The 25241-nt window shown below is 41.4% G+C and overlaps 1 protein-coding gene across 4 annotated transcripts in view; it reads left to right on the top strand.

Annotated features, from left to right (window-relative positions):
* Nucleotides 1-25241, top strand: part of NELL1 (neural EGFL like 1) — a 418230-nt gene that overhangs the window by 103714 nt on the left and 289275 nt on the right. For all 4 annotated transcript variants that reach the window (XM_074955193.1, XM_074955195.1, XM_074955192.1 and 1 more), the window contains exons 11-12: nt 1816-1915; nt 17582-17710. In XM_074955193.1, the coding sequence (XP_074811294.1) occupies nt 1816-1915; nt 17582-17710 (229 nt within the window). The remainder of the gene's footprint in view (nt 1-1815; nt 1916-17581; nt 17711-25241) is intronic.

The following is a 25241-nucleotide window of genomic DNA, read 5'->3' as shown; positions in this document are numbered from 1 at the left end:
GGCCCTGTTTATCTCAGTGGATTAAATCTGTAATTTAATGTCAATTTATATCAGTGGAGCTACACCACTTTACACCAACAGATTTTAACCCCAAAGTGCTTGTTTCAACATTTTCTTACTATAAAAATAAGGCCAAATGAACTCCTGGATATGCCAGTTTCTTCTCTCTAGGGTGCAAAGTCACCAGTCACGGAAATGGGGAAATTTTAGGAAATAAAATTGTTGTGGACATGAAGCAACTATGGTCAGACTTAACTTCATCTCTTTTCCGTGGTTCTCTAATGAAGATATGAGTTTGGTTTGAATTGGTTTTGAGCTTTTTCTGAGTGATTTGATTGTCATAGTCTCTCTTGTTTTCTTGCCGTGTGTTTAGGGTGACCAGATGTCCCGATTTTATAGGGACAGTCCTGATTTTGGGGTCTTTTTCTTATTTAGGCTCCTATTACCGCCCACCCCCGTCCCAATTTTTCACATTTTCTGTCTGGTCACCCTACGTGTGTTTGACCTGATTTATCAGCACTTGCTGTTCGTACAGTGGTATACTGTACCGTTCGTACTGTAATTGTTTTGTCCGATCTTGAATAGGTGGTGAGTTATAGCCAATACCTTTCCAGCTGGGTAGTTGGATAAAATGATTGACAGTGATCACACAGTTTGCTGGTTCTCTTCTCACCTATGCTGGTGTAACTCCATTGACTCCTGTGTGAGGCTCCTGCATTACACCAATGAAAGTGGGATGAGAATCAGTCCTAATGTCTGTTAATTCCACTCCATGTGCTGTACCCTCCTGCAGTGTGCCTTAAAAAAATCATGAGTTAGGCCCTAAAAATCATGAGATTTATTAAAAGTAATTTTTGGTGGTCTTGTAATTTGCCTTCTGGTTTCTGAGCCTTTAGGATGAACTGAGGTCACCTTTTCAAGCTTTTGTCTGCAACCATGAGGGCTAGAAACATTTAAAAAAAAAAATGAAAACTGAGTTCCTCATGTAATCTCTTGATTTCAGTATCTGAAGCATTAAGAAGAACACCGAATATGGTGAGACTTACAATAAAACTGTGATGGTTGGCAACGGTGCTGGCAAACCTGCTCCCTCGATAAGGTCCAGCAGCCAAGGCTGTATGTCAAACATGCAGCAAAGCGTCGGGAAGCTGGATCACTTGAGCTGCAGCTGGGTCACCAGGGCTGCTCGGGCTGCCTGTCTAGCAGGCAGCCAAGTGGCTTCTCTGACTTCCTCACTTTGCCTGTTCCTGGCCTGCCGGGAGCAGCAGAGAGGAATGAGGCAGCAGTAGTGCCACCCAAGCTCCACTGCTGAAAATCAGGCCCTTTAAGGTGCCCAAAACTGAGGCACTGAAATCACTGATCACATTTGAAAATCTTGGCCATCTAATCTCTCTGCTTTGTCTCATTGGTAATTCACCTATCACCACAGTATACAGAATTTAAAATATACCTAAAATATAATAAACAAGTCTCACATAAAGGCGAAAAACAATTCTTAAATAAAAATCTGGAGTGAAATAAAATACTTTAATTCCTGCACGTGCTTATGCAGGTTAAGAAAGGAACAAGCATCTGTACAAGTTTTTGAGTTTAAATGTAGTGTCTTTTCCTTAAACTGTGGGAATAGAAATGTCCAAGTAGATTAATTTTAGATTTGAGTTTATAGTGTAAAAAATGAATTTAGCTTGCTGCCTGTCACTTTACTACTGTTGTTACTAAAGATTGCTAGAGCTGTGGATAGAAAACTGTGTGACCCTTGCCATCAGATACATTTTCATCAGCATCATTTTTTTAAAAACATTTATTTATTTCCAGAATGGAATTTTAGTAAAAGTAACAGAGACCTGTCCTCCATTGAACTGCTCAGAAAAAGATCACATTCTTCCAGAGAACCAGTGCTGCAGCGTTTGCAGAGGTAAGCAGTACATGCTTGGATGGAATGTAATCATTGGGTGGTTTTTGGGATGTGTTGTAATGAATCACTCCTCTTTAATTGATGAAATACTGGCTACTTACATAAACCTGTACTTGTAAACAATGTTCTCTATAAACCAACCTGTGCTGTTCCTTTGGGAGGATCAATTTACAGGGACAAGGCAGTAACTTTTCTGGGCTAAGGAGAAAGAGGACAATGGACACAATGTCTCCCGTTGCCTACATGACTCAGTTAAGGATTAGTTATATTTAAAATCGGTATGTTCTGAGATGCTAAATTCAGATCTGAATTTCTGGAGTTCCAAGATGTTTGGATATGGGATTTTCGGTTGGCCTATTATAGAGGTAAGAGCTAGTGTGAAGGTCAGATCTCAGTCCAGATCTTAACTTTGAAGGTGCTTGGATCTGGGGTTTTGTTTTGTCATATTACTTTCTTAAGGGAAGCTTCCATATTACGCATTAAGGGAAAACTCTGTATCTATCTATCTATCTCTGTCTAGCTTGCAAGATCAGGGCCTTAGTCAATAAATATTTAATTAGTGTATGTGTGTAATTAAATATTTACTGACGAAGGCCCTGATCTTGCAAGCAACTCCATGTGGTAGCAGGGCCCTGCACATTTGAAGTAGCTTACCGGATTGTTTTCTAACCATATAGACATCATCAATTTTTAAGCAGTTTTTAGAAACACCTGTAGCTGTTGAAGTAAGCAGTAAATGTTGCTGCTGCCTATCTCTGAGGGGTCGCTGTCTTAATGATGCTTTGTAGCAGGTGGCCCAGTTTGATCTAGTGCAGCTTCGTTACTTAAAAACATTGGAAATCTGCAAACTTCAAAGAAGAAACATAAGATCTGTAACTATAGAGGTAGGTTCTATAATATTATTGTGGATACCTTTTTTTAGGTAGTCACCCTAGGTATGTTTTTTTAAATTATATTATACAATGCCATGAATGTGCACGCCTACAGGCGGTTTTCAGACATAAAAGAAGGAAAAGTCCCTGCCACTTCTATGAACTCTGATTTCTGGTGTTATCAAATGGTGAGGCCTGATGTTGAGTCCTATTCTGTATTATCAGAATGTGAAGATGACAGCTTCCTCTCTGATTTTGTTTATTTTTTGTTCTTTTTTATTCATTTTGTCTTCCTTATAACTGGATATACTGAACAGAATATCTAATATATTACACTGGGGTTTTTCTTTAAACAGAACACATCTTCTGTTGGGTTACATCTTGAATCAGTTAGTGAAACCTGAAGAAATAACAGAGTTTATGATAACGTTTAGGGCTTCAGTTCCCACAAGTGTAACAGGTGGGAAGCACATAATTCTCTCTGTGGGTTTGATCTGCAGTGTTTCAGCACACTGTTCCAGCACACTGTTCCTGGTTCAGCAAAGTATTTAAGAACTTGGAATGGGGCAGAGCATTTAATAATCTGCAGGACCACCGCTCTTTGAGCCTGTAGTCTACTTTTATTGTGTGTGAGAGAGAGATTTGGGGAAGAAACGTGATATTTAATATAGTCATTTGGAATCATTGTATTAACTGAAGTCCTAAATGGAGTGTTGTAGCAAATATGCAAAGAAACATACAGTAATTTACATTTGCCTTTCAGAATATATTTAATCCAGAAAACTTCAAAAAATGATCAGTTGGATTTTCCAGTGGATGTTTGTTGGTTACCAATAAAGTGTCATCCATAATGAAATGGTAAATCCAACAGTTTACACTTGTTGACCTATAGAGCAAGTCTCTGTCAATTTATGTTTTCACTAGGGGGGGTTCAGTCATTTTATTCTAAGTGCTTATTTAGTACAGCAATGGGGAGGTTCTTATACCGTACCACACCATACTACACCAATGTTATCATATGCTTTCCTTCTCTTTCTCCTTTTCCCCTGCCCTCCCCAACATTTATTTGTCCAAATCTTCTTACGGTCAGGTTGCCAGAATTTTGGCAGCCTGTGCTTTGCTGGATGCTGAACTACAGCAAAATAATTTACAGTCTCCTGAATGAATAAATGTGGGGAAAGGGAGAAAAGGGGGAAGAAAACATGATAGCGTTGTGATAATACATTCTTACACCATACGTGTCCACCACAGGGTTTTTCATAGTGGCCATATCTGTACTAATTAAGTGCCTAGAATAATATATGATATCCCATGGGAGAAGAAAAATCTGTTGTTTACATAGATTCACATTGTGAGTCAGCAAAGTACCAGTGAAATACTGTAATAGACCCAGCTGGTAGACTTGCTACTCACTCATTATTGTTGAAAATGGTTAGAAAAGTCATTACTTTAGATGATTCTTTCTCTTTCTCTTTTTTTTCCTCTCCTTTCTCTTTCTCTCTCCCTCCTTCCCCACACATTTATAATATAGTGGCATCTAAATTATTCATATGACACCATTTCTATGTTTTACTGAAATGACTGTGATTGGGGTATAGTAGAGAAGATGTAGTAGATCAAATAGAATAAAGAGTTTTCCTGTATAGTGACACTCTAGCATAAAACGTGTTGGGCTAGACCCTGCGAATGGATCTGCCTGGATGCAGGGGTGTGCATGACCAGAGCCATGTGCAGGATCTGTGCCTGACCAATTACTAGTAATATATCCAGCTGTGTGGGTTCCTCACATGACAATGCATCGGCAGAGTGGACATTGATGTAAAAGTACAGTTGTAGTGCATAGTTATTTTATAACCTTGACTGACTGGAAAAATTCACAGCTGTACCATTACACACAACTTGGGCTTGTTTTAAAATCAAAGAATTATCAGCACAAAAGGAACAAATTTGTAACTTATTTTCACAAATCTTTATCGTTTTTAGTGTCACCCTAGGTTTTTATTGCCAAAAGGCAGATACAATAACAACAGAAAATAGTTGGGCAAAAATGTGTTGTGCCTCTTTTAAATGTTGGTCTCTTTGCTAGAGATAATGAATCATTTTGAATGATAGATTGGATTCCATATCTCCTTCCCTTGTCCAATGAGCTGTTCAAATAAATAAAGTTTCACAAGGGTTCTTTATAGTGTTACTTCTTACAGTTTCTTGTGTCTCGTCAACCCCAGCAAACCCAGATTGTTCAATCATCCTCTCCTCCTTAAGAGAGTGGGGGAGGGAGGATAATGAAGTGGTGAGAAACGCTCAATTTCTCTGTAAAGTAATTTTGATTCAGTATCCAGTAACATGGTTTGGTTGATGGATTTAGATTGGCTACTGACACTGGTTGGCAGCAATGGAAGAATACTCCGGATGAGTTGAAATGTGCATTTTATTGAAGAAAACAGTGGTGTAATGCAAAAATATGGCTTCTGTCACCGTTACATTTATTAGTTTAAAAAAAATGTTTCTGATTTTAAAACTGCAGCTCAAGGAGGCACTTCAATTAGCATATTTCTTATCTCTCGCTGTCTAGCTGTGAGGCTCAAGATTTTTCTGACCACAAGTAAAACAGAGTGCATTTTGCTTTCTCAGAACCAGAAATCAAACATTTCTTGTGCATTGCTGTGGGAACGTGAGCTGTTTCAAGATTTTAATTTTATTAAGACTCTGATGGAGGTTGAGAAGTATGAATTAGTTACTTCCTACACATAGGTACAAAAATGTGTAAGATTTAAAAAGTGCTTTATATCCTCAAAGCATTTGTCACACATTAGCTAATTAAACCTTGAAACACTCTTGTGTTGCTACATAACTACTGCACAACACAGATTTGTTGAAATAGTTCCACATACATTAAAAGAATTAGTAAGGATGTTGTTTGATGTCACACCTCTGAGCTCTGGGTCTGCAATCTCCAAAGATCCGAAAGGAATCAGAAGAGTCTAGCTGCTCGTGGCCTAGTAATACTACTTCACATCATGAAAGGCTGAGGTTGCTAGTTCAGAATTACATGATTCTTCATCTGAGTTTGCCCTCTGATATACAAGCTTATGCAATAATAGTTGACACAAATTTGCATTTGTAACAGTTTTGAGGGTGAAACTACTTTTGACATGTAGAACATTGATCTATCCCTGGAAATGAAACATCACTGAGCCTTTAAATAAATAAATAAAAATTAAAAGCCTCTGAAGTATGGAACAGTCAATGAGAGTATGATTGACAACCTGTGAGGAAGCAGGTGGTAGGATTTGGGGATCATGTAAGATAGATAGCCAGGAATTTTGGAAAGTGTAGTAAGAGCATCAGCAAAACAGCTAGGAAAGCCCCAGAAAGAGGAGAGATTTATCGGAGAGGACCATGAAAGTTAAACAGGGTTGTGGATATGTTGCTTCCAGCCCTATACAATGGGACTTAAGCATGTAGGTACTTTTCAAAAACCCACTGGGTGCCTAAGTATCTTTTAAAATTTGGCCTATAAGCCCATATCTACAAAGGAATATAGGCTTCTAACTTCCTTTGAAGTCCATGGAAATTAGGAGCCTAAATACCTTTATGGATCGGGGTAATAGTGTCTAACTTTAGATAACCTGCTTCGAAATTGTTAGTCCTCGACAATTTGTGCAGTTTTTTCCTGGCACCATGCACCTGAAGCATGAAATGTGATTACTTTTATAGTTTGTTTAACTTATTAGTCATGATGCAGTCAACTAACATCAAGTGGTAGGCCCCACTTAGTAGAAACAGTAATAAAAAGACACAAATATTCTTTCAGTGGGGGAGAAAAAATAAACTTTAGCTCAAGCAATCAATCAACAACATTGACAAAGGACATTGTAACATGATCAGAAATATTTGGAAAAAGAGGTCATCAGGCTCATGAAAAATCTAGACACTCTGTTCAGTATTTAATCCCTCTCATGATCGTATTTTAAATGTCTTGCATGACTTTGGCGGGCTGTTCTGCAAGTTCCTGCATTTTTGTGGGGGAAAAAATTGGTTCCTGACATCTGTTGTGAATGTGTTGATCTGTAATTTTAATTCATGCTCACTTGCCTTGTCATCTGTGTTAAACTGAAATTAGTTGAGATTATCAGTTCTGTTTAAAATTGTGTGATCCTGTTAAATCCTCTCCAAGTGCCATTTTGCTGGGATACAATTATTTTCTTTTTAAGCCTTTTCTTATATTGAGAGAATGGCCAACAGTATTGGATCTGACATTCCTGAATATTCTGAAACCTTGACAGTTCAGTTTTTACCTAGCCAGTATGGGTGTATGAACTCTGTTGTTAACTAGTCCTGTTGGAAGCTGGGGATTCCAAGATCACATGGTAGTTCAGATGATAGTTTTTACTGTGTTCGATATTTTAAAGGAACTGGAAAAATGCACTATTACTGCAGAGATCTAATCAAAATTTGCTATTTGTATTCTTTTGAATTCATTATTTACTTGTTTAGTGCTCAGTAATTGCCGTCATGAATAGATATGTACCAGTCCCAATTCATCAAAGCATTGAAGTCTCTGCTATCCCTGTATAGTAAAGCATTTAAGCACATACTTAATCAACTAATCAATGGAATGTGCCTAACTTTAAGCATGTGCTCAAGTGCTTTGCTGATTATGGATGGATTTAAGCACATGCTTCAGTGCTTTGCTGAATCGGAGCCTCTAGGGGTGAGAAGAGCATAAGAATCCCCATTCCCCCACAGTACATCCACACAGCAGGCACCCATAATTTGGCTGCTAGCAGGAGGGTTTGAGAGTCAGTCATGCCAATGCTGACTGCAGTACTCCAGGCTCCATAGTCTGGTAGGAATGTAGAAACAGTTTCATTCCTCTACACAGAGATCATAGAATCATAGAATCATAGAATATCAGGGTTGGAAGGGACCCCAGAAGGTCATCTAGTCCAACCCCCTGCTCGAAGCAGGACCAATTCCCAGTTAAATCATCCCAGCCAGGGCTTTGTCAAGCCTGACCTTAAAAACCTCTAAGGAAGGAGATTCTACCACCTCCCTAGGTAACGCATTCCAGTGTTTCACCACCCTCTTAGTGAAAAAGTTTTTCCTAATATCCAATCTAAACCTCCCCCATTGCAACTTGAGACCATTACTCCTCGTTCTGTCATCTGCTACCATTGAGAACAGTCTAGAGCCATCCTCTTTGGAACCCCCTTTCAGGTAGTTGAAAGCAGCTATCAAATCCCCCCTCATTCTTCTCTTCTGCAGACTAAACAATCCCAGCTCCCTCAGCCTCTCCTCATAAGTCATGTGCTCTAGACCCCTAATCATTTTTGTTGCCCTTCGCTGGACTCTCTCCAATTTATCCACATCCTTCTTGTAGTGTGGGGCCCAAAACTGGACACAGTACTCCAGATGAGGCCTCACCAGTGTCGAATAGAGGGGAACGATCACATCCCTCGATCTGCTCGCTATGCCCCTACTTATACATCCCAAAATGCCATTGGCCTTCTTGGCAACAAGGGCAGACTGTTGACTCATATCCAGCTTCTCGTCCACTGTCACCCCTAGGTCCTTTTCCGCAGAACTGCTGCCTAGCCATTCGGTCCCTAGTCTGTAGCGGTGCATTGGATTCTTCCATCCTAAGTGCAGGACCCTGCACTTATCCTTATTGAACCTCATCAGATTTCTTTTGGCCCAATCCTCCAATTTGTCTAGGTCCTTCTGTATCCTATCCCTCCCCTCCAGCGTATCTACCACTCCTCCCAGTTTAGTATCATCTGCAAATTTGCTGAGAGTGCAATCCACACCATCCTCCAGATCATTTATGAAGATATTGAACAAAACCGGCCCCAGGACCGACCCCTGGGGCACTCCACTTGACACCGGCTGCCAACTAGACATGGAGCCATTGATCACTACCCGTTGAGCCCGACAATCTAGCCAGCTTTCTACCCACCTTATAGTGCATTCATCCAGCCCATACTTCTTTAACTTGCTGACAAGAATACTGTGGGAGACCGTGTCAAAAGCTTTGCTAAAGTCAAGAAACAATACATCCACTGCTTTCCCTTCATCCACAGAACCAGTAATCTCATCATAAAAGGCGATTAGATTAGTCAGGCATGACCTTCCCTTGGTGAATCCATGCTGACTGTTCCTGATCACTTTCCTCTCATGTAAGTGCTTCAGGATTGATTCTTTGAGGACCTGCTCCATGATTTTTCCAGGGACTGAGGTGAGGCTGACCGGCCTGTAGTTCCCAGGATCCTCCTTCTTCCCTTTTTTAAAGATTGGCACTACATTAGCCTTTTTCCAGTCATCCGGGACTTCCCCCGTTCGCCACGAGTTTTCAAAGATAATGGCCAAGGGCTCTGCAATCACAGCCGCCAATTCCTTCAGCACTCTCGGATGTAACTCGTCCGGCCCCATGGACTTGTGCACGTCCAGCTTTTCTAAATAGTCCCTAACCACCTCTATCTCCACAGAGGGCTGGCCATCTCTTCCCCATTCTGTGATGCCCAGCGCAGCAGTCTGGGAGCTGACCTTGTTAGTGAAAACAGAGGCAAAAAAAGCATTGAGTACATTAGCTTTTTCCACATCCTCTGTCACTAGGTTGCCTCCCTCATTCAGTAAGGGGCCCACACTTTCCTTGGCTTTCTTCTTGTTGCCAACATACCTGAAGAAACCCTTCTTGTTACTCTTGACATCCAGAGCTGCAAAGATGTAGAATGTAGATGTGCATCTAGAAGAGACATAACTGCATTTCCTAGGTATGTTCCCCTGGCATGTGAAACCTACTTTACATGTGCAGAGGAATAATGCCTGCAAAAACCTCTCCCTGCTTAAACTGATTGTCTGGCTATGCTGAAAGAATGACAAGAAACATTAGATATGGGTTTAATCAGGCCACAACTTTATTGTTAGATAGATGTCTGGGACTAACCCAGTAGATAAAATGTGCAGTGCACGTGCAAAATTTATGTCCCTCCAGCAGATCCACTGACGGTACCGTCCAATTACAGCCAATTTTTGGGGGGGCTTCCACCAGCTTCCCCCCCTTTTCATCCAGGTCCCTCCAGCAATTCTCTTTCTGGGACCTTACCAATTCCAGCCAATTCTGGGGGGTGGGGGCTTCCACCAGCTCCCCTCCCCCCCCTTCATCCAGGGACCTTACCGACTACCCCCCTCGTAAGAGGGGTTAAGGCAGCGGTGAGCTGGGGCCAGTTCGCACCGGTTCACGCAAACCGGTTGTTAAATTTTGAACAAGTTTTAGAACCCATTGTTAAAAATTGTTACGGCTCCCTGAGCCCCTTCCCCGCCTTCTCCCCACCTCTCGCAGAGTCTCAGTGTGCTGCGCCGCTGGCGCCAGCGCTCTGGACCGCTCCTGGGCAGCTCTGCAGCTCCTGCTGCTTTGAGCGGGTGGGGCTGCAAGCTCCAGTGGGCCGTGCAGCATCCATGCACGCTGCCCTGAGCAGTATGGTAAGGGGGCTGGGCCGGGGCTGGGAGGAAGGGTTGGATAAGGGGCAGGGAGCGGTTGGAGGGGGGGGGCAGGGGATGGGGAATGGGGGGGGTTGGGTAGGCGTGGGACTTCCGGGGGTCTGTCGGGCAGGGTCAGTGCAATCACTAGGCAGACTAGGCGGCCGCCTAGGGAACCAAGTGGTTGGGGGTGCCAAAAAGCGGTGTCCCCCCAATTTTTTTTAAATAGTGGAGCACAAGGCTGCTGCTGCTCCCTGCCTCCCGGCTCCAGAGGGGCTGCCTGCGGCGTGGCCAGTCCTGCCCCCCAGGGGAGCAGCGGGCAGCGGAGCGGGGAAGGGGAGGGTCTAGCCGAGCTCCCTGCTGCCCCTGGGGCTCTCGGCAGCAGCAGCTACTGCCGCTGCCAGTGAGAGCCCCGGGGGCGGCAGGGAGCCTGGCTCGGGCGCAGGGGGGCTGCCTGCCTGCGCCGTCGCTGAGAGTTCCGGGGGTGGCGGGGAGCTCGGCTCGGCCTGCGGCGCAGGGAAGAAGGCGCAGCTGCGCTCTGCTCTTCGGGCGGAGAAGCTGGGTGTCTACTCCACCTGCAAGGTACCTAGCCGGGCTGCAGGGAGCCGCATGGGTCTGTGGAGCGCCGGGGGGTGGGTAGGTCCAGTGCCTGGCCTGAGGAATGGTGTATGTGGGAGCATCCCGGGCACCCCTCCCCCAGCCAGTGCCACCCCCTCCGACACCCACTGACCAGCTACCTTCTCCTCTGTGAACCCCCCACCCCAACAAGCCACGCTGTCCTGCCACTTTTGCCTCTGGGCAAACCCCCCACCCCGGCAAACCCCCCGCATCAACCTCGGGTCCTCCTGCCCACGCCTCCCTTGTGCAAACCCCTCCCTGCCACCTTGACCCCCCTGCAACAACCCCAGGCACATACACCCCCCCCCACCTGCCAGCCCCTTGCAACAGCCTCCTCCTGCCCACTTCTCCCTTGTGCCACTCCCTTCCTGCCACTGCACCCCCTTCAACGACCCCCTTTTGCCTCTGTGCAATCTCTTCCCTGCCACTATTCCCCCGCCCTCTCCACCTCTTGGCACATCCCTTAAATTAGAACCTTTTTATAGGGAACCGGTTGTTAAGATTTTGGCAGCTCATCACTGGGTTAAGGTGGACTATAATGAGGAGGGGAGGGGTTGGCTCCCTGCTGTACCAATCATAGGAGTCCCCAACTGCCCCCGGCTTGCTCAATTACCAAGCACCTCTCCTGAATTCCTTTTCCAAGCCATTTTTCTGTTCTTTTGTGCCTTAATTTATGGAGTACCTGCACTGAACATCTGCCACAAGGAGGCGCCAGCCATTAGCTTGGCTGCCTCCTCCCCACACCCAGCTGGGTTCCCAGACATCTCCCAATGCCCTCTTTTGTATCAGCCAAAAATATGGCAGCACCTGAGTCTGACAGGTGCACCCCATTCTCCCAAAATAACTCTGGGGCCCCACAGAATATGCCAGGATGTGAAATTACTGTTGTCCCCCCCTACCCCTAGGGCAACAAGAATTTGGCTACTTCCCTGTTTACATACTTTCTGGTTTTGTCCATCCTGGTGGGGTTCATGGCTCCCCCCAGACCCTGCACTGAAGCATATCCGACCATTTAATGTTAATGCCTGGAAAAATTGCCAGGATCTGCATCAGGTCCCTCCTAGTTCAAAGCATTAACTCCACCCCTTTAAGTGTTCCCAGATCATTTTCTCCCAGGTGTATCACCAATATATCCGGTGGCCACTGTTATATGCCCCCACAGCATACAATAGTGGTATTAGTTGATCCCATAACATGCCCCTTCGTGCGTGCAAACTGAGTAATGCTTTGCCACTGAATCCCAGCTGGGAGCCCTCTGGCAACCTGGATGCATGCCTATGCCCCCAAAACACAATACTGTGCCCACAGATACACACCCTCATGTGCATAGCCGGCTGTCCCATATCTGAAATGAGAACCCAACAAATTAATGTTGATTTTTCCACCTGCTGTTGTACATGCATTCGGTATGCATTAGACTGCCAGCGCCTGATTGCCTGAATAGCTTGTGCTTCCATACCTATTTGCACTGCTGCCGCAGCCACCCCTATTCTGAATGAGTGGGAACCAAATTCATAGGCTGGCTCGTTAGCCCCCCATCTCAACATGGTAATCAATTGATATGCCGTGAGGGGACTCCCGTCTCTGTGTACAAAAAGGGGGCCATCTCCCTTTCACCATATTGCTATGTAGGCCCTCAGCGCCCGAACGGGGCAGACCTCAGGCTCGCCACCCTCCCATAGGGTAATGAATGCATCCCGGCTGACTTGATCAGTCTTTGACCTTCGCAAGTGTAATATCACTGCATGCTCGTGCCAGCTGATATCATGAAATTCCAAAGCCTTTCCCGAAGAATCCCTGATGGACCCAGGCACTAGCTCACTGATCCTGAAAGCACCAAAAAATGCTGTCAAGAATGTTGTCCTGAATAGGGACACCTACTGTGCACTGTTACATATGACATTAAGGATGCGAAGGAGGTCCCTAAGCATGGAAATCCTGATGGGATGACGGGAATCCTCCTTGAGTCCACTGGTACGTGACCATCCCGCCAAAAACCTTTGAACTAAGAAACCCCCCAAGGATCTGGGTAACTATTCAGCCTACTGACAAATGTAATTTGCTGAAAGGCGGTTTGAAATTGTGGAGGACACCAGTTGACGGGTTGCCGATGACAGCATGTACCGCAGCACGTGTTCCTCTGTAATGGGCCACATTGCCGACTGGCCTTCCTGCTCCTGGAATTGTATGAATTTGTTAAAACTTTTCTCATAGCTGTGCCCCGTGCATGGTGCCACTGATCTCTGGACCACACTGACAACTGTGCTACACCAAGGTTCCCTACTGTGAACAGCATTTGTCTGGGTTCATGGATGGCGGTCCCTGCCCAGTGCATCTACTGTTTCCTGCTTTGCCCCAGCTGCCGTGTTCCAAACCGCTGTCTGTTTTTATGCCCAGCAACCTGGGAAGGTGTTGTTTCCCCACTCGATCCACTGCTGATTGTCTGGACTGCTTCCATGTGGGAGTTCTATGGAGCAGGGAACCCAGGCCCCACTCCCGCCCTGCCACCATGTGCAGTTGCTGCCTGTTTTTATGTCCTGAAATGGAGAAGGGGTTTCCCCCACTATCCCCGGTCACCGTTTGACTACATGTGGTCAAGCACCAGAGTCTGCTGCCCAGCCTGTTCCCAGTGAATGAGGGAGTGGCCAGGCCCCCACTGACCTTTTGTTTTTTAAAACCCTTCATTCCTAGGTGGTGAGTCATCCACCACCATGCTGACTGCTCTTCCAGCAGTCTTGCCTCTCCCCTCCTCCCCTAAACAAGAAAGCATTGCCCTCTTCTCCTGGCCAGCCAGCCAATCCCTGCTCAGGGGATGCTCCTAATCTAACTCACACAGCCACAGTGCAGCATTTAATATTTTGTATCTTAATGTACATTCCTTGGCTTTCTAGCATCAATTTTAATTTGTTCTGTAAAAGTCTAGTGACATACGGTGTGGAAACAATATATATGCCTTCACAAAGATGTTTTGCCACTTCCCATTTGTTAAGGTTCTTAACAAGTTTAGTCAAGTGCTAAGGGAAATGAGAAGTTGAGCCTAGCAGCAGGTGATATACTTTAAAATCCAGGTCTGATGATCGTGCTTCACAAGTCACTTGTAATAACAAACATTAAGCCAGTCTACAGATGGACTAGGGTGTACTTCTATAATTAGGAACTCAGTGACACAAGAAGAGTTTTCTAGAGTCTCTAATTAAATATTAAATATTTAAATATTCTAATTAAAAATTAAATATGCATCCGATGAAGTGAGCTGTAGCTCACGAAAGCTTATGCTCAAATAAATTGGTTAGTCTCTAAGGTGCCACAAGTACTCCTTTTTCTTTTTTTTTTTAATTAAATATAGTTAAGTTAGAGAACTGGAACGTTAATTTTTTCTGTTCTGCCATTTTATCACAGCCTATAAGCTCGGGGAAAAAAAGACATAAGAAAGAGGCTGATTTTGAGAAGAATTGAATCTCAGATATTGTTGATAACTAGAAGGGGAACAAACGAATTGAGGACTTGCCTGGAGAACTTCACAAGGTGGCAATTATAATGGTCCAAGAAGGATAACTAGGAGAGGGCACATCGATATCAAATTCCTTCTGAATTTCAGAGGTGGAAAACAAGCAAGTGACAGTCCTTAGAAATATCCTGTGATCCTGAGAACTAATCAAGGACTTTAGACAAAATTCTGATTTAGAGATGGACAGTTGAAGAGATGATGAGCAAATCAAACTATTGACTCCTGACTGACCAAAAAAGGGAAGTATCACTTTTGTAAGCGTGTCGTTAATGATGAAAAGTGCGATCAGCAGGGTAAAGAGAGAATAGAAATCACGTCCAGGGAAGAAAACCAGATAAACGTAAGGACTACTGTTACTAGAGAAACATGCTACTCAAGGTGAAATTTACTAAGTGTATATGTTTTGGATGAGAGAGAAGTGGTATACATAACAGTAAATCCTAGTGTAGTGTTATCAGCCCAGTTAAAGTAAAGCATTTTCCTATACTATGTATGAATATGAAGAGGGTTTAGCACTCTAGGTAGAAAAATATGGTGATATCATGATCTTATGTGACTCAGCAAATGTTACAGAATTCCTTGTCTCTAATATGTTAGCTAAAGGACAAATGGAATTTTAATTAATTAACCCTAGTGAAAGGATATAAATTAGGTGTTGTTTGGATAGAGGAATTTAGTATTCAGTAGTGATTATAATTACTAAGGCAAAAGCGAGAGGTCAAGTCCTCTGAGGGCCTAAATGGGTGAAGTCAAAAGCACACTGCCCTTTTAGACTAGTAAAGAAGTTAGCCAGGATTGATAAGGCTTTATTTGGAATACCTGAGTGTTTTTTATCAGACTCTGAAATGAATGTAGACTAGAAAGAATATTTGCAATTTTATTAAAGGAGGCAAAAAAAAAAGACAGCTATATTTTGTTGTAAGCAGGATCATAGTGAAAGAGCAAGCCAACTGTTATCCCTGATTACTATTAATAAGATTAGTCAGAACATCAGGAATTTAGATAGACATTGACACTTGGAAAGTGCCAAACAAGTGTTACTTTTGCCAAGTGACCTCACACTCTGGTGGCGGACTTAAACCTTTCAAGCTACAAATAAAAGAGCACAAAAGTGACAAAATGTGTATAAGAGTTTTAGTTTATTAATTGGTATTTGGAACTAATTTTATTTTTGAATATACATAGCCAGCCTCGGGATAAGCCCATGAGTACTTGCTTGGATTAGATAAAAAATGTCATTTCATGGATGTTAAGGCTTTCAAAAGTTCCCCAAAGAATGTCTAGGCAATGTAAGAGCAAGGGGTATGAAAAATCCAGTATATAAGTCTTAGAACTATAGGTTTTCTTATAGGTTTTCTTAGCTGGCTGTAGGGGAGCTTATGAAGCTTTAGAATCACTGAACTAGAACTTCTACACAGGGAATCTTTGCTCCATTCTTTTTGTAACCAAAATTGGCAGCACTAAAGTAGTACATTTCACACAAGCCCAAACTATGCCATGCTCCTAAAGAACAGGGCCTGCTTGCAAAAATGAAGTGTGGGTTAGAATTATGATAAATTTAATAATGTCTTATTGGGAATTTTTGTATAAAAACTTCAAAGGTGTTTTTACATCAGAATCCCATGGTGTTCTTGGGATTCTGAGATGTGGAGTTCAAAGTCCATGCTTGTAATTGTATAATAATTCCCTTTTATTGGAAACTCCAAAGAAATGCATGCAGAAGACACAGGACCAAAATCCTACTTACCTATCACTGCTCTGTAACAAAAGGAAATGGAATCTGGCCCAGGAAAATAAAGAAACAAAACAAAAATGGAAAAAACCCTACCATTATCGTGCTCTCTAATCATAGAATCATTGAAATATAAGGTTAGAAGGGACCGCAAGGGTCATCTAGCCAAACCCCAAGATACAGGATTTGTTGCGGCTAAACCACCTAAGACAGACTCTCCACTCACTAAAACAAAAGGAGTACATGTGGCACCTTAGAGACTAACCAATTTATATGAGCATAAGCTTTCGTGAGCAACAGCTCACTTCATCGGATGCATACTGTGTTTTTCCACAGTATGCATCCGATGAAGTGAGCTGTAGCTCACGAAAGCTTATGCTCAAATAAATTGGTTAGTTTCTAAGGTGCCACAAGTACTCCTTTTCTTTTTGCGAATACAGACTAAGACGGCTGTTACTCTGAAACCTCTCCACTCACTGACACTGGTATAACTCCAATGTAGTGATGTGAGTATTACAGAATTATAATTGAGCACATAATTTGGATCTCAATGAAGAGAGATTTTTGAGACTTTGGGTTCACTTCATGTAAATCTTGTTATGAAATTCATAATGTAATATGTAATTCCATCCCTGAAAAATACATGGTAAATCTCAAAAGTGGTATGTACATTTTCAAGAGTCCAATGAACCTTAGTTTTCAAGAATCCAGAGTGAATGTACAATTTCAGCGAGGTGAGTTTTTGTAGATGAAAGTTGTGAACAAGTTCTGAAGAAATCATCTCCGATTGGTGGTGGGGTAAATCCATCTTGACAGAAAAACTCCACTGCTGAGTCACTATATCACAGAAAAAGTAGAGATAAATCGTATATTGTAGAAGATTTCTTTTTATTAGTATCATTAATATTATTTTCAGGATAAATGATGGAATAGAACTCAGAACTTGTCTGGCATGTTAATCTGTAGCAACATATATGAGGAAGTCTTCCTTTTCAATAAATCTTCCAGTTCTAATGCAAAGTTTCATTTGCTGTTTACGCTCTTCTAACCAAACTTTTGATTCTCCATTATAATATACAAATTTGTTGAAAAATAGCAATTTAGTATGGCTTAATTGTAACTGTAATTGCAATGATGAATTGTGTCCTAGAAAGATGGATAGAAAGGAATGCACAACATCTTCCCTTGGTCAATATGTACAGTAGCGTTCATATTTGCTTGGGAGTTGCTTACCCTTCCTACCTAAAACCTGAATATTGTTACCAGAGGTATCTAAGAATGAAATGGATTCAGAAAAGCTCATTTGGACCAGTCTTTGCCAGGCGAAATGAAGGAGAATTCCATATTAGAATGCCTGGAGGATAGCATTGCAAAACTATACAGAGGTATACATATTAATACTGAGTATTTGAATTCAGCATGTTCTAATACAAGGTTGAATGTACTTTGTATTTCAGGTCATAACTTTTGTGCAGAAGACCACAGATGTGGTGAAAATTCAGAGTGCAAAAATTGGAACACAAAAGCTACTTGTGAATGCAAGAATGGTTATATCTCTGTCCAAGGGGACTCTGCATATTGTGAAGGTAAACAAGATATTCAATGAAGTAACTTCTTAGCATCCACTGAGAAATTTACTGTTAAGTAAATGGGTGCAAAATGCATTTAGTTTTGAAAGTCCAAGTTTTATGATGGTGTTTGTGATACTAGCACTATATGGATTTATGAGTGGAAACTTCAGATAACCAAGATAGGTGGACAGTATGCTTCACTGATGGTCTGGAGGATGGTATGGATTGCACCCTCAGCAAGTTTGCAGATGACACTAAATTGAGAGGAGTGGTAGATACGTTGGAGGGTAGGGATAGGTTACAGAGGGACCTAGACAAATGAGGGGATTGGGCCAAAAGAAATCTGATGAGGTTCAACAAGGACAAGTGCAGAGTCCTGCACTTAGGATGGAAGAAGCCCAAGCACTGCTACAGACTAGAGACTGAGTGGCTATGCAGCAGTTCTGCAGGAAAAGGACCTAGGGGTTACAGTGGATGAGAAGCTGGATATGAGTCAACAGTGTGCCCTTGTTGCCAAGAAGCCTAACGGCATTTTGGGCTGTATAAGTAGGAACATGGCCAGCAGATCGAGGGACGTGATCATTTCCCTCTGTTCAGCATTGTTTTGTACTGTGTCCAGTACTCTGTCCAGTTTTGGGCCCCACATTACAAGAAGGATGTGGAAAAATTGGAAAGAGTCCAGTGGAGGGCAACAAAAATGATTAGGGGACTGGAGCACATGATTTATGAGGAGAGACTGAGGGGACTGGGATTATTTAGTCTACAGAAGAGAAGAATGAGGGGGGATTTGATAGCTGCTTTCAACTACCTGAAAGGGGGTTCCAAAGAGGCTGGATCGAAACTGTTCTCAGTGGTAGCAGATGACAGAACAAGGAGTAATGGTCTCAAGTTGCAGTGGGGGAGGTTTAAGCTGGATATTAGGAAAAACTTTTTCACTATGAGGATGGTGAAGCACTGGAATGGGTTACCTGGGGAGGTGGAATCTCCTTCCTTAGAGGTTTTTAAGGTCAGGCTTGACAAAGCCCTGGCTGGGATGATTTAGTTGGGGATTGGTCCTGCTTTGAGCAGGGGTTGGACTAGATGACCTCCTGTGGTCCCTTCCAACCCTGATATTCTATGATTCTGTGCTGAGACACTGCCTATCCATAGGCAATCCCACTGCCATGTTACGATCTTCCACAGAATATCACTTTCAGGCAGTGGCACTTATGCAGTAGGTGGTATGTAGGGGATGATGCATCTTTATAGAATTAATTATGGAGGTGGCAGTTTTGGGAGTGATGCTAACAGCACCAAGAAAGAAATCCCCAATGCCTCTGATGGTTAGAAATGTTATGGCTGTACACAGAAACATTAACCTGTCGTCCTTCCTTCAACTCCTGCAAGTCAGGTAATTTTCTAGAATGGTCTTAATGTTGTATAGAGGAGACATATTTCCCAGGAGGCTCTGTTCTGTGTTGCTGAGCTACTTCTATTTGCTAATGATGCACTATTCTGCCTCAGGAAAGAAAGCAGTATGGCTTTGCTCACATCCTCTTCTTTGTGGTGGAGAGAATCCAACCCTATTTCCTATAGCTTGCTCTTATTTTTTGATGGGTTACTCATTACTGTATAATCTTTTTAGAATGATAAATCAACATACACAACATTCTATTTTGCCTTGTGAAGTCTGTGGGTTTTTAAAAAAAATGTCCCAGTATTTTGGGTCTTAGTGTTTTGATTTTTGGCTTTTTTACACTATTTCTCCAGCTTCCTCCTTCCAACAGTGCTGGTGATGGAAAAGAGATGACATTTTTGAGAAGCTGATAAAAATATACTGTAAGAATGGGGAGACAAGACTGAAGGATATGAAACAGATATGTTATACTGGCATCAGATGAGCTTAAATGATCCCATTGTTTGGAGATTATTATTTTTTTACCATATATAAGTGATCAGGACTGTTCTAGACACGATGAACAAAGGTAGTCTGCAAATTAAAGCAAAAATATTCCAAGTCTTACAACATAGTTGGTGCATCTCTTAAAAGAACAAAACCAAGCCCTCAATTCTATACATGCTTTCAGGTAATACAAAAGATTTCCAATCATTTACTTCTTGGGGTAATAGCAAAGATACAGTATATTAAGGAACTTCTGAACTAGAGAGATTGTGGGAGTAGCTGCTGAATAGATACTACCAAGACTACAATAATGTACTTTGTCAGCGATGATAGAGTACCCAGTGTGTATACTTTTTTTTTTTTTTTGGCTGCTCTAAATAAAACCAGAAATCCCCATTTTGAAAAGTGCTTTCATTAGTATTTAGTGTTTTGTTAACCTTGTAGCAGTTTGTCTAATTCCTTTATCTGGCAGCATTTTAAACATCTTTGCTCAAAATAATATTTGAGACCTTAGCAATATTGGAACGGGGGAAAAAGCCCGGAAAGCTGTCGGAACAAATTAGCTGAACTTGTGACATTGTTGGTCTCAGAGTCTCTAGCTGTACTATTTGCAAGGCAAATCCAGACCCTATCTGATATGAATGTGTACTGAACAAAAGACAGCAGAACAAGGTTGGGTCTGCTTCTTGAGGTCAGGAGATATGTGGATGAAGAGAACTATAGTGCACCAAAGAGTTGTGTTTCACAGAGCTAAATCATAAGTAGTGATCTGTAGGTGAGATCCCCCAGTGGGGATCTATGGGCTGACAAATCCATTAGTCAAGGAGTGGCTCTCTTATTGCCTTGTAATACGGAACCCCTAACCACCCATAGAAAACCCCTGTGCAAAGCCTGTTTATCTCACAGATCTGTCTCTCTTATCTAATTACTATAATCTATCTGCCTATTTTATTGAATAGCACTCAATTCACGGTCATTTGACTAAATTGTGCTCTCAAAGGCATGCACAGCTGCCACTGAAATCAATGGTGGCTTATATATGCCTCTGAGGGCAGAATTTGCCTTAGTATGGGCCACAGTAGTGGGTGTCATGCAGATTTGTATTCATATCAGATTTCTGTATCGTTTAAATATTAATCATAAATACTTCTTAATAGACTGAGACACATATCTATAGAACCAGAGAAAATGCTCATGTTAAGCACGGTTAATGTTCCACATTCAGTTCTGTTGTTCCTAAGCATTGAAATATAATGGCATATAAGATCACTTCTTCTGAGACATGTAGGTTCAAATATCTCATATTATGACGTATCTAGGTACAGTGGCGCTTTAGTTCAGAATTCTGTGGATCATTAATTCTGAGCTTCCAGGTTTCAATCTCCTCTGACATTATTTGAACCTTTTTTTGGTGTATTTTAACGTTCGGCATTGTTTTTCCTTCCCCATATTGTACTGTCATTGCTGTTGACTTCTGCTGATGTACGTTTTGCCTTTCTTCATGTTACATTGTAACCCCTTATTTGCTTGCACATTGTTTTGACATTGTAGCATCTCCTCTAAAGACTTGCATTGAGTCTGCTAGTTAATATAATTTCCTCATGTATATTTGTAACTTTGTACCATTATATTTTTTAAGTTGCATTGCCTTTGTCATGGGAGAGCTTTACTGTGAGTCCAAGGTCTGTTAAAAGCATTGATGAATACATCATCACATTTTAAACAAATCTGAAACACATCTACGGTTCATTCTCCTCAACAGCTTCTTTTCAAATGGCGATGTTAAAGCATGCATAATCTATGTTAAAGCAAGCATTTTAATAGGAAAAGTCTGGTTATGCCTTCGGAATAACCACCCATTAAAAACTGTAATTTTTTTAAAAAAATCAAGATGCTTCTTAGCAAAAAAAAAAAAAAAAAAAAGTATCCACAATGAATAAAGAAGGTGATTAGAGATCTGTACTGTATTAAAGAGAACAAACCCTACTCTTTTTACTCATTAAAAGTGATAGGTTTTTTTCTTTCACTGACTCATCTACCTGCTTTGTGCCTCTATAATAAACGTGGAATTTGACATTTTCAAAGTGATGAACTAACGTCAGTTAAGTAGTCTTCACAGACCCTTTTGGGGAGGAGAATTAGTATTTCCCCCTTTTAATAGATGGGGATACCGAGGCATGGATAATTTAAGGGCCTTGTGTTGAACCATGCCTCTATGCAGCCATCATTTGCAACTGAACAAAGTTGCATGTGTACAGGTACACTTGAGGTCTTGCACATGTAGGGATTTGCAGCTGTAGAAGTGGGCACATGGGAGTGTGTGGCTGGAAATCACACTCATCGTGGTTTGCCCAATATGATGCAACAAGTTAGTGGCGGAACTAGAATTAAACCGAAGGAGTTCATAAGTTTCCATGCCATGCTCATTCTTCTTCTAGACCATGCTGCCTCTAAAATAAATATTGTAATACTTCACACTTCTGTAATGCCTTCTGTCCAAGAATCTCAAAGCACTACACACACACCCACCCCGACCCCCTAGTCCTGTGCTTTAGCCACATAACCGTTCTTACCTTCTAGATGCTTCATAAGCAAGGGTCTGGGCTTTCCCTCATTGAAGACAATGGGAGTTTTGTCTTAGATATCAGTGAGGGGGACAAGATTGTTTCTAACTTTTCTCCACCATTTCAGTTAGATGTTTCTCTCACTTTGTTTTTTAGTTTGTTGGGAGCAGGGGGCTGTTTATATGTCAAAATTATCATAAATGTAAGAGCTGTAGTAAAAATGTAAAAAGAAGTATTTGTATTTAAAAAACAACGAACCAAACACTCTTCCCTCACAGGAAAAACACAAGTAAAAATGATTTTAAAAAATCACCAGTTATCTTGTCATGCTGCACAGCAGTATCTTTTCCCACTATGGTTAACCAATGTCATGCTGAACATTCCTTTGATGATGGATCTAATATAAAAAGTCATCTGTTGACCAGAGTAAAGGGAGCCTATATGATTCATATTCTCATTGTGTTAGTATTTTGCAAGCTATTTTTTTCCTCATTTAACAAAGCTGAGTGACCGATGCACTCTGTCTTCTCCCAATGGGTCATTTATAGGACATAACTAACAAGCTTTGTGAATTTGAATTGATATTTTTTGAATCAAATAACCAAACAGCAATATTTTATAACAGGAAAAATAAAATTTCCATGGAACAGCACTGATTGCTTATATTGGCCTACGCTTAGGACAGGATATCCCAGCCAGAGTTCTGTAGCCCTTAGGAAGGAGGTGTAAAAGTTTCCTCAGGTTAAATATGGGGCTGGGAGTGGTTAGTACTTGTTTCCCTTCTAGCACTAAAGTTGGATAGGTTAAGGCTGGAAGTATATGAAGTTGTGTGAGGTCTAGATATAATTCTGATTAGTTTCCTTAAATGACCCATTAAATAGTACCTAGATAGGATGTCCCTGATATTCATTTTGTAGTATATGGCTAAAATGGAAAGGTCACAAAGCTTTCCAAGGTTACCATTTCCTGGTGGGTAAAAGACAAGTCCTTAAGTCCCCCATTAAGAAGTTGTGCTCATTCCATAAGACAGTGGCATAGGACATCTGAGGAGCATCCTCAGCCAATACAGATTTTAGTTTCTAGATTCTCCAGACACTGCTCTTTTAATAATTTTTTATATCTATTTCTCTCTTTCCATGCATTCACCTACTAACTACTTGGATTGGTGTTGGTTCACTTGCTGGAGAATGAGACAATATTGGTTTATTTGTAAATTCATCTCTTCTTCGGAATGAAGTTCAGTCAGTCCTGTAACTGTTGAGTTTAATCATAGCAGTGTGCAAATCATGGGCAATCTCTATACAGATGTTGGCATTGAAACACAGTCTCTGAGAGGCACCCATATGGTCATCGTCTGAGAATTTTTCCAAAGCTATGAGAAAGGAAAGGCAAACAAAGAAAAGAAGGATAGGAATGAATATTATTAATGGATGTTCATTCAAACAGAAGACAAACTGAGAGGTAAAATTGTCTCAATTTATGATCTTCAAGCTTTTATTATATTTTTACATGGCTATACTGTGAATCACTGATTGACTTCCTAATCCTAATGATGATGATTGCTAACTCTCTAGTAGAGAAAACATTTTCATCTCCACATCACCTCTTTCTTGGCTTTATATGTCTCTATACAAATCCAGTGTATCATAAAGTCTAGAGGTAAATAAAAATAGGTATCAAGAAGAGTTAACCATGTTACTGACCTTTAGTTACTATTAAGAACCTTGTAATTCACTGCAGAAAGAAGTATTTCAGATGGAAGGAAATTTTCTTCTTTTACTTTGGAGGAGAGACAGAGAACTTGAATTAAAGGATTAATTGGAAACCTCTTAGGTGCACTTGGTGTCTGGTTGACTGAACCAAAGTTCTTTTCTTGAAAGGTCAATGAGTCATTCAGTGATTCTTCTCTGCTTAGCAAAAAAATAAAACAAGTACAACTCTTCCTGTTTGTTTTGTAGACCTTTCTTTAAGACACACAGTGCAGAATTATGAATATGAAGACTGTATTCAAATAATTACCATCATATTATTTTAACACAGTCTTAACTTGTAGAATTGGATGGGAAGTTTCAGTGGAAAATAGCTAATTCCCTATCTTTTTCACAGTAAAAAGCCCTGCGAGTCATTTTGTGTGTATTCAGTTTTTGTAGAATCAATTTATGCTGTTAAATATTAATAAAATTGTTCTGATTATTTGCAGTATTTAAATGTTAATTATTTTAATTGGATTCCTTCTTAGAGCTTGGATGAAGCAGAGAATTGATAGGATTAATTGGTGTCTTCAACTCTAGATTATTCATTTCGGTCTGTTTCAAGTTCACAGTGACAGAAAAACATTATGATCTGATGTGGTTCAGTTGATAAAGTGAAGAGAGAGGGTGATGTCAGTCCAGTTCACAGTTGGGTGGGCATCTTAGAAACCACTATGATAATGGACACTAATTGACACCATAGCTGGCAATGTCACCCGAGAGGCCAAGGATTGAATGGCATAGAGATTGAATTACCTTTTCAGCTTTTAGGTTTCATGAGTTTGTTTGGTAAAGTTGCATTGCTGTATTTGTTGAACCTGTTTTGTGGTGAAGTAAAGGACTTTACAAACAGCTTGCTCTTAATTGTATTGGTGTAAACCTGGATTGACTTAATTAGTGTTACCCTACATTTACCTTTGTAAGTGAGAGCAAAAAGTTTGCCCTCAGTTTCTAATGCTTTCAGTTTGGCAACTGAAATCAACATTGAAGTATTGCAGTCCTGCTTACACAGTATATCCGGTAAGGACTAGCTTCTGCCATCCTTACTCATGTTGCAAACTATCTTACTCAGCAAGTAGTTTCACTGAAGAAAATAGCAATACTCAGGGAATAAGATATTATTCAGTGAGATTAAGCATGGCAGTATCTGGCCCTAAGTGACTAATCATAGTCATTAAATCATTAAGACTTGTAGTGTCATTCATTACAGAAGCCCTTTTTTGTTGTTGTGTTATGCTTCCCTCAAAAGAGATGTGTGTTTTGTTGAAGGAAATTAGACTTGTCATTTATTTTCATATCACCATAAGGACTGCATTTGAAAAAAAAATCACAATCTGGAGGTGAAAGGT

This window comes from Natator depressus, chromosome 6 (genome assembly GCF_965152275.1).
Source record: "Natator depressus isolate rNatDep1 chromosome 6, rNatDep2.hap1, whole genome shotgun sequence".
NCBI classification, from domain to species: Eukaryota; Metazoa; Chordata; order Testudines; family Cheloniidae; genus Natator; species Natator depressus.
The sequence above is the reverse complement of the archived record's forward strand: the minus strand, read 5'-3'. Positions and strand labels throughout refer to the sequence as shown.